General features: G+C 38.7%; 1 protein-coding gene across 1 annotated transcript in view; it reads right to left on the bottom strand.

The window, feature by feature from the left end:
• LOC107701493 (serine/threonine-protein phosphatase 2A 56 kDa regulatory subunit epsilon isoform-like) overlaps nucleotides 1-10,196 on the bottom strand; it is a 22,514-nt gene that overhangs the window by 8,107 nt on the left and 4,211 nt on the right. The window contains exon 2 of the mRNA XM_016503510.1: nucleotides 1,506-1,666. Coding sequence (XP_016358996.1) covers nucleotides 1,506-1,662 — 157 coding nt within the window. The 5' untranslated portion in view covers nucleotides 1,663-1,666. The remainder of the gene's footprint in view (nucleotides 1-1,505; nucleotides 1,667-10,196) is intronic.

Here is a 10,196-nt window from a genome sequence, read left to right as displayed (position 1 = left end):
AGTTTTTTTTAAACATTCGTTTCTTATTTAATTGGTTCCACATTGTTTGCTGATTTTTACTTTATTTAAACTTTGTGTCATTTATTTATTTTATTTGACATCAAGGTGTATGCCGTGCCTCCAAGCTTTCTTACTCGTTTTGCTAATAAACGTTCTACTTTCTTATTTATTTGGTTATATATTATACATGTTTACTTAGCCTATTTCCAGTTTTGTATACCTATTTAAACTTTATGTAAGTTATTTGTTATTTTATATTAGGCATAGCCTGCCCTATAGCATGGTGTATTTGTATTTGTTTTGTTAATAAAAGTTCTATGTTTTATATATAGGCTTAAGTGAGTTTGACGTTGTATTTTGTTGTTGCATTCAAGCAATTGACGCCTAATTGCCGCTAATTCAAAAGTGAAAGTAAAATGAGCACGGCGCTTTTAACCTATTTAAAAGCGACGGAAAGCGAGGAAAAGAGGGAAAATTCAAACGAACTAAAAACGAACAATTGCTTTACGCCGGATTGCCGCTATTTCAAAGTGAAAGTAAAATGCGCACGCTGCTTTTACAAGCTATTTAAAAGCGAAGGAAAGCTAGGAAAAGAGGGAACGCCACCGCCCCGCCCCCACGGTGATACCGGTATTACCGGTGTCGTCACACGTCGATTAACCGGTGGGAAAATTTCCTCACCGTCACAACCCTACTACCAACCAAGGAAACGTGAAAAAGATTAACCCAATCACTTTGTTTTGGTAAGCTTTTTTCTGCAAGCCTCTGAGAAAACGAGCGCGCCTGATTTCGCTCCCTTGGTGACGTAGCAAAGGGAACTCATTATAATATTACCGCCCCTTAATCTTTAAGTTTCCACTCAAGGCGCCATCATTTTGATTTCGCAAGCGACAACGGTGTACCAGTTCCAGCAAAACATGCTAACTGTTCCGTCTTTGGCTGCACAGACGAGCACAGAACAATATTTAGAGTCCCAGCCTCAGAGGAGACAACAGAGCAGTGCATTTATTAATTTTTCTGGGGACACCAGAGACTTATATTACATATTGTAAAAAGGGGCATAATGTGTCACCTTTAAAAATCTTAACCCCAAAACACAACATAAAAACTGGGACAACATGACACAAACTTAACAGAACCATCCCATCTTGAAAATTAAGACCTTTCATTCATATGGTCACACAGCGACAGTTTGTCTGCATTCAATGTGTTGTAGTGATGCGCGGATGGCGGTTATATCCGCGGGCGCTGCGGATAATCTCGGGTGCGGTTATCTAAATCAGACAAAAATACAGGTGCGGGCGGGTGGCGGGTGGATAATTTATTTGAAGCTGCGGATTCGGGTGACGTTTTAGCTCATCCGCGCATCACTAATGTGTTGCTTTCCTGTTCTGTTATTATAGTACAACCATCCTTATCAGCTCTATCAGACCAATAAAACTAGCTCAAAGCACGATGACATCAGCAAACCATTATCTTCATCTGGCCACGTAAACACAGCTTACCTTTCAGCAGAGGTAGCTGCACCAGCTCGATGGGCTTGTCCTGAGATCTGAACTGGGACGAGCTCTGTGCTCGCTTTTGCCTGGCTTTCCTGACCGACTTCCTGGAGAAGCCGTCCACCTTGTCCACTGACGGGGCTGTGGTGGCTGCTGAAGACATAGCCCTGTGCCAGAGAGAGTTTATGGGTGACAAAGAAAGAGGAAAATAGAGTGATAATGTGCAGAATGAACGGAAATCTTGCACAAAATGAGGCTAAATTGAGGAAAAAAAATCATGGTGACCTCATTTCCATGTACTTCATAGTTAGTTTAAGTGGACAAGAAACAAATCATTTGAAAAAATTAGAGAAAAAAACATTAAGACCCATGTCTTAATGCAACCCACTAAATGGACTCACAAACTTTTTCATTCATGTAAATTAAATATGGCACAGTAATGAAAGTCCATAGCACTTAATGGCTGCATCTAAATATGCATTACTACATATTACCATCTAAATATTCCCTACTAGAATAGTGTGTGAAAAAGAGTAGCATGTCTGAATTCACAGTATTCATAAAACAGTAGGCAAAACGTATCCTGCTGACCTACTACTTCCATCGAGACTTTGAAGCATGCATCCAGTGGACACTTTACTATCCCATGAGGCTACGGGAGCGGAGTTGTGAATGGCAGTGAAGACATATTCACATGTTTGGCTTTACTGAGCAGCAGAACATTCAATCTAAGTGACAGAAGCAAGTGAGCTTCCTATGCAAGAGGCATTTTAAGACATCATAGACACACTCTATATGTAAAGTCTGTTACCAATTATAATCCTCACCCGGTCATTATCATGAAAGATGTGCACTTGAGCCCTCAACCTGTACCTGGTTTTGCCTTTCAAATGTAATGTTAGTAAACAGCGGTGGGCCATTACAGGTTAAATTGTACTTAGGCTGGTGTCCCTGTGGCTTCTCAGCCTTACGTAAGGGCTCAAAACACACCCACAGGAATGCCATGCACTGGGATTACCATGGGCCGGATGGGACAGGAAGTGATCAGGCTTTAGTACTGCTACCAGGCAGAGCAGGAAGTGGAGGAGTAGCAGAAGGAGGTGGGGACTTCACACTGTACAAGTGTTGAGCAAGGCCATATCTCCACTCGAATGGGTAGGAGTAGCGTGTAACGTTGGACAAAAAGCTGAGCGACAAAAAATAAAACGCAAACAAAAAACAAACAAGAACAAAACAAACCCCAAACCATTAAAAAAAAAAAAATTAAATACATCAACAAAAACCAAAGTAAATTAAAAACAATACCAAAAACTAAACAAAAACAAAAACAAATTGAAAATTACACTGGTTGTACCATGCCACGCCTTTTTTTTTTTAAGTAACAGTTAGTTCATTTATAATTGGACATGACTGAATGTAAAGATTAGAGGTTGCATGGATAAGTCAAGAACCGTTCTGAGAGATTCAGTAAGTGAGTGAATCAGACTCATTCAAACCAATAAACCAAGAGTTCAGGTTTGTTTTTAGGTGCTTAAAAAGGCAAGAATGTGATTGTAGAATGTAGAATGTGATGAAAATAATTCATCTTGAATACAAACCAGTTCTTGGTTCCCAACCCCACCGGTCTTTTCAGCTAAAATGTTAACATCCTGACACTCTGCTATGGTAGGAGCCAGATGACAGTAACAGACAGCTTATTCATTTCACAGCATGCGCAGATACTTTGTTCTTCAGAGAAAATCTACAGGGGGTCTATGGATGTGACCTTCTGTTCTGCCCTGTGTCCTACATTTGGGACACATCAATTTCAGAACCAGATTACCAAAAGGAAACCTAAACGAAGACCAGACAAAACAAGGGGGCCATTAGTGTATCATCAGTTTATAATAAGGATGTCACAATACCAAAAATCTAGTAGTCAGTATTAGGGATGTGCGCGACGACTAATTTGACTGTCGTTTAAACGAAAGTTTTGTATCCGACGAGTCGACTAGTCTAAAAGCAAGAAACCCCCAAAAGATGGTAAGAAAGAAAAACCTCTGTGCGTGCGAGTAGCATATATAATAGCCTATATTTGAAATACTTAATCTATGAATCACACGCATCATGTTTGTTTTCTTTATTTTATAAAAGCTCAACGTTTTGTTGATATCGTGAGTGCACACAAATAAAAGTAGACCCTTTACAGTTACAAATGATGTATTACTCTTACCTTTATGAGCAAAAATGATGGCGTATCCACTGAAAAAACATGCAAGTGATCACGCTGGCGCCTCCATGTCCTGCAAAGTGTCTACAAACTATTGGTTATAGCGCACATTTATCTAGGTTTAATGTTTAAACATTGTTATATGCTTGAACTGTTTTAGTATATCTATAGATTTAATTTTAGGCAAGTCGTGATAATTTGAGGAGGCTAAATTCCACTCTGCATCTGCTGCTGGCCTCTTGGTCATTACTTAAAAAAAAAAAAACGTATATTTAATGAACAAAAAATGCTCCAAACGTTTTTCTAAATTAACTTAATAAAAAAACGAAACGACATATAATCACTTTGCCATTACATACAATACTGAACTATTTTAATATAGCTGAAACAGTAGTATAAGCTGTTTTGAGAGAAGGGGGAAAAAAAAAGACGGGCTCGGGCCGGTAATTCTGATAAGCTGTCGGACACGGCCGGGCTAGGGCCTGAGCTTCTCGGGCCGCGGGTTGAGAACCACTGCTCTAAGCTAACGCCTACGTGCCTGTACTGAATATGATTACGCATCGCTCCAGTAGAGTTATTGTAAGACAATTTGACATTACACAGTTTACACAAAACTTTTCCGTTTCCTTCTAATTCAAAATAATCCCACACCTTCTCATCTCATCACCTTGTCATTTTTGAACTCGCTGCAACTGACACGAAGAAAACGCATGTGAGGTCTGAGGTAAAAATGTAGTTTCCGCCCAGATAAACTTTTAACAATAATTTATTATTTTTCAAACGTTTTATTTTAACTTGTTATTTAAAATGTTTTAAATGCAATGTTAAAATGACGGTAATTTGAATGATAAAATCATGTTTTTTTTTCTTTTTCTGCAGTGTAATCGCCTATTGTTTTCAGTGTCGACTAGTAGGAGCTGTACTGTTTAGTCGACTAGTCGACTAGACCCGCACATCCCTAGTCAGTACTGATACCACCAAAAGTACATGATACCCAAGTCGATACCACACTAAAAAAAGAACAATAATACTTCAAAATTAACTCCTTTATTTAAACCTTTTAACAACAATATTAGTGGCACTTGGCCTTCAAATAATAAATAAAATGATACAGTTTAGCATAGTGTTCTCTAGGGATGCAGCGATTAACCGGTTTCACAATTAACCGCGCTTTAAAATGTCACAGTTAATTAATCGTAAAGGCTCCGCTACACCGAGTGTTTCTGTTGCACAGAACGGAACAGTTGCAACTTGCGCAAACCGAAAACAAAGTTACACTAGCGGTGCACCAGCTTAAAATGCTGTGCTTATCAGAGACACGGAGGCTACTACACACACTACTAGATTAACTATGACAGAGGAACCAAACAACGATCCTAAATTTCCACCAGGGAAATGACTGAAGTCGATAGTGTGGGACTATTCTGGGTACACCAAGAATGACCAGGGTGTCATTTAAATATTGCTGTAAAAACTGTTGCTAAAGAGCGAATACATAGCTTTTTTAATGCACGACGTGAAGGCAAGACTGACTTTTATTATATTATATTTATTATAGCTATGGCTCGTTAGCTCAGTATTCTGCCCACTTCAGATCAGACGGATGAAATAGTGTGGTAAGATCACATTTATTTGAATTAATTAATTATAACATTTAGCTACTTGAATTAATTATTCGATCGAGAGAGAGAGAGAGAGAGAGCGAGAGAGAGAAAGAGAAAGAGAGAGAAAGAGAGAGGTGTGTGTGTGTGTGTGTGTGTGTGTGAACCTGCATCAGCGCATCTCTCTACAAACATGTGAGTTTAGTTACTTAAACAGTGATTTTACCCTCTCCTTGCTCATGAATATGTAGCAATTAAGTATCTAAGCTATTTTATTAATAAAAGTCACAGGGCAGGGTTCACAACAAGTTTGTGTCCTCCTGAATGTTTGTATGTGTGTGCAAGCGCGATCTCCGATCTCACAAACCAAAATAATAGACATGATGTTCTCAGGCCACATGTAAAATCATATGAATTACTATAAAAAGTATTAAAATTAATACGTATGGATGACAGTTGATTACAATAATAGTTCAGTTTATTCCGCTCATTATTAATAGTTTCTCCTTTGGGATAAATAAAGTTAATAGTCCTATATTAACCCTTTAGGCGCCAGGGATTTTTGGAAAAATGCTTTGTTGAGTTTGACATCAACATTTCAAAAGCTTGTGGCTTGAAAGGGCTTAAAGATAGAGATCTACTGTAAATTAGAAAAATGTTGGGCATGACCGAAAGTTTATGTGGGGTGTAAATATACTCGTCTAATTGGCATATTATGACGTCATCAGGGGGCGGCCATCTTGAATTTCATAATATTCAGGAAATAGTAGATATTGAATTGATGTTTGAACTTATTTGCATGGTTTTTTTTTTGTTTGTTTGTTTTTTTGGTCTTTTTATCCTCATTCCAAATTATCAGAAAAGAGGAAACCATTCCAAATGATCAGGAAAAGAGGAAATCAACAGTAAAACAGGAGAAAGTAGTAAATTATTACTATATTACTGTGCCATAGTAAAATGCATATGCCTATTTTTTGATCAGTTGACCAGCTATCTGCCCAATCAGGTGTATCTAGGTGACACAGTTTATAGTTCTTGAGAGTATGGTACCTCTCATTGCATGGCACAGCACACAGACCTACCCCACACTGACTGCACCGTGTACCGCGGCCACTCCCACCTCTTTGGGGCACTGGATCTAGAGCCACTCTGACTGGATCCAAAGAGCTAGTGCTACTTCCAGCCCTATTTCTCCTACCTCTAGCAACAGCTCTCCTATGGACACTATGACCACGTTCTCCCCTGCCACCCCCATCCCCGTTGGGCAAAGGGTCGAAATTATCACTTGTTTGTGCTTCGTGAACACTCTCGGCTTGCACGGCGGCACCATTGCGCTGCAAAGATGTACCGGGAGAAGCGCGATTATTAGACGACCGATCATCATTTCCAAAAGGCAAATATTCCCCTTCAGAGTGAGTGAGTGAGTGAGTGACGTGACATGTGGCCAAGTATGGTGACCCATATTTGGAATTAGTGCTCTGCATTTAACCCATCCAAAGTGCACACACACAGCAGTGAACACACACCCGGAGCATTGGGCAGCCATTTATGCTGCGGCGCCCGGGGAGCAGTTGGGGGTTCGGTGCCTTGCTCAAGGGCACCTCAGTCGTGGTATTGAAGGTGGGAGAAGAGCGCTGTACATTCAGAATCGGTGAATAACATTTGCAACATCCTCACGGTGCAACTTTTTACTAGCCATTTGCCGATTTTCTCTCACAAATCTTACAATTTACTCGCACGCTATGAACTGAACTGCTTCCGCATCAATGACATGATAGCTCACTTGCTCTGCTATTTCCTCAAACACTTTGAATAGGAACGTGACATAATTTTGGTCTAGAATCGAAGTACTACATGTCTGCCATCTAATGGTAGGGAATACAAATGAGATATTACACCATATTAGGAACTACAGTCTATTTTATTAAGTATGACGTTTTGTCGCAATTTTGCGACTTTGGCGCTTAGAGGGTTAATAATACTTATTAACATTGTTATATATTATCCCTTCAAAAACCAACAAGATTTATTTTTTCACCATGTTTCCAGTTTTCTGCCTTAGGTCCAAAAGAAATGTAAAGAATGTACAAACTGAAAACACTAGGGGTGCTCCGATCAGGATTTTTGAAGCTGATCACCGATCGCCGATCACAGAAAGCAGTATCTGCCGATCCTGGTCACCAATACCGATCTTTTTAAAGCCTTCTTTTTTATCATTTATAACTATTTATAGAGATACTCCAATCAGGATTTTTAGACATTTATTCAGGGCCTGAATTTCATTTTTGAAAATGGGGGGAATTCCCCTCTTAAGTGTCTCTTGTGAGCGGGGAAGCAGCTTTCACACAGGAGTCCACTACTGATCCATGGCTGTTAACCACAAACACAACATTTATCCATTATTTTGATTTCAAATCCAAACATTGTCACTGAAATTGGTTTTTCAGCATTGCAATTCTTTTTTTTTTTTTTTTTTTTACACAGTACAGTAATAAAATCTTGTTTAACATATTTAAACACAATAAATATAAGCAACACATTATTCAATGCTTTTTACTTTTGCATTTACTTTAGATTTATATATTAAGTTGCTCAAGCAAGTGGCAAAACATGTAAACTACTTTTCTTACGTTATCACAAACTTACCATTGACAGAAATAGTCAGCTCTACTGCCTTTCCTTTTGCATTTAAATCTTTATTAAATGCAATCCTGCGGTTCATAAAGAACTTTGTTTTCCTACCTGCCATTTATTATTGCCTTGTTTGTCTAAAAGTGCTCTTTCCCTTTAAACCTAGCCAAAAACATATGTGTTGACTGTGAAACTCAGTAGACTTTAATAATATGCATTTATGGTGTAATTACTAAATTTTCGTTTCAATCCATGTTCATATTTACTGCAAAAATGCACTGTTACTTTAATTCAGCGCTTGCAGCGCAGCAAAAATAGACTCGGTGCGGAAACCATCTCTGCACTGCTGCAGACGCACCGCTCGTGGAACACACTGCCGGACACCAACGGTGTGCAGTGTGCACGCCTTATTAATCCGTTAACATGAGCGCGGAAAAATACGCACCACATACACACTGCAAACGGAGTAATGTGAACCTGGCATTGTGTGTGTGCTGCGAGTGCGAGTGTGCATAGTTATCTAATGAAGAAATATGAAGGCAAGTACCTCACCTTCAGCATTATAATGATTTCACCCGCGCCGGACAGAGACTGAGACGGTGCCGGTGCATGTCATGCCAAACCTCTCATGGCAGCGTCATCAGCTTGAGATTGGTTTTTTGAGATCAGCCTTTTTAGAGACCGCCGATCAATCATCCCAACATGATTATCGGCCGATAGTGATCGGTAGCCGATCAATCGGAGCACCCCTAGAAAACACAATACTTTTGTGATCTATTTTCATTAGTTATTTTCAAAAGGGAAATACTGACATGGATGTTTACAGAGCAGAGGTCACCTTTTTAATTCCAATCGGAGAGATAGACATTTGTTTGTCTTTATTATTATTATTTTGTGCTGTATTATTGGTTACGGTGTTATTTCTGTTTCTAAAGGCAGCAATAAATAACACTTTATTATCTAAAGAGTGTCCATGTGATTTTATACTAGGGCTGCACGATAAATCGCATGCGATATTTAATGCGCATCTTGTCAGTAAAGCCGGTTCTGTAACCAGCGGTAAATCTCCATCACGTGCGTGCTTTCACATTGAGCAGCATTTACTACACAGAGCCGTTGTTCACTGACAAGCTGCACAGATTTTTTGCGCAGCTTGTCAATTGTCAATTTTCAGTGTTCAATAACACAAATAAAAGCATTTTATGAAGTCAAACGCTACTTATGCAATCCAATGAAGACTGAAGTAATTTTACGAAAGACAAATGTCCTTGGCATTTAAAAAATTATGGATAATTTTGTAACAAACAAAGCAAAAGGGAACAGCCTCCAAAATGAAAGGCCATGACATACATTTAAAGGATTAGGCTAGTTCACTCCTGAATTAAAATTTCCTTATAATTTACTCACCCCCATGTCATCCAAGATGTTCATGTCTTTCTTTCTTCAGTCTAAAAAAATTAAAGTTTTTGAGGAAAACGTTACAGGATTTTTCTCCATATAATGGACTTCAATGCGAATCAATGGGTTGAAGGTCCAAATTGCCGTTTCAATGCAGCTTCAAATGGCTCTGCACGATCCCAGCCAAGGAATAATGGTCTTGTCTAGCGAAACGATCTGTAATTTTTAGGAATGTAACGATTAACCGCGAGTGGGTTGAAAATCGATTTAAATATGTGATGATTCAAATCGGTTGAGATTTCACAAAGATACGTACAGTATTTTGTCCAAACAATAATAAAAGGACACATTTAATTTATAATTTGTCTTAAATCTCTCTTTTTTTTTTTTTTATCGTGAATTGAATCAAATCGTGAAATCAAAATAGTGAATCGAATCGTGAGTTGAGTGAATCATTACATCCCTAGTAATTTTCTAAAAAATAATAAAAATGTATATACTTTGTCTTGCAAGACTTCATGCATTGCGTACTCATATTGGAAAGGTCACGCGTGGTTAGTTCTTCGTCTGTGTACTCCGGTTCAAAAAGGTAGAGTAGGGTGAAAAACTCCATCTCATTTTCTCCTCCAACTTCAAAATCGTGTGACATCATTGTTTTACCTTGTTGTTTTATAAAGGGTGTTTGACTCTCTTTGCAAGTTCGCTTTGTAAACACTGGGTCGGTATTTCCTCCTACGCCACACGTGACCTTTCCAACGTAAGTGCGTAATGCGTGAAGTCATGGACACAGAGCTAGTGCAAGATGAGAATTTATGGTTAAAAAGTATTTTTTTTTTTTTTTTTTTTTTTAAAAATTAA

Source organism: Sinocyclocheilus anshuiensis, unplaced genomic scaffold (genome assembly GCF_001515605.1).
Source record: "Sinocyclocheilus anshuiensis isolate Anshui unplaced genomic scaffold, SAMN03320099.WGS_v1.1 scaffold1051, whole genome shotgun sequence".
NCBI classification, from domain to species: Eukaryota; Metazoa; Chordata; class Actinopteri; order Cypriniformes; family Cyprinidae; genus Sinocyclocheilus; species Sinocyclocheilus anshuiensis.
Note: the sequence above shows the minus strand (reverse complement) of the source record. Positions and strands in the feature narration are given on the sequence as shown.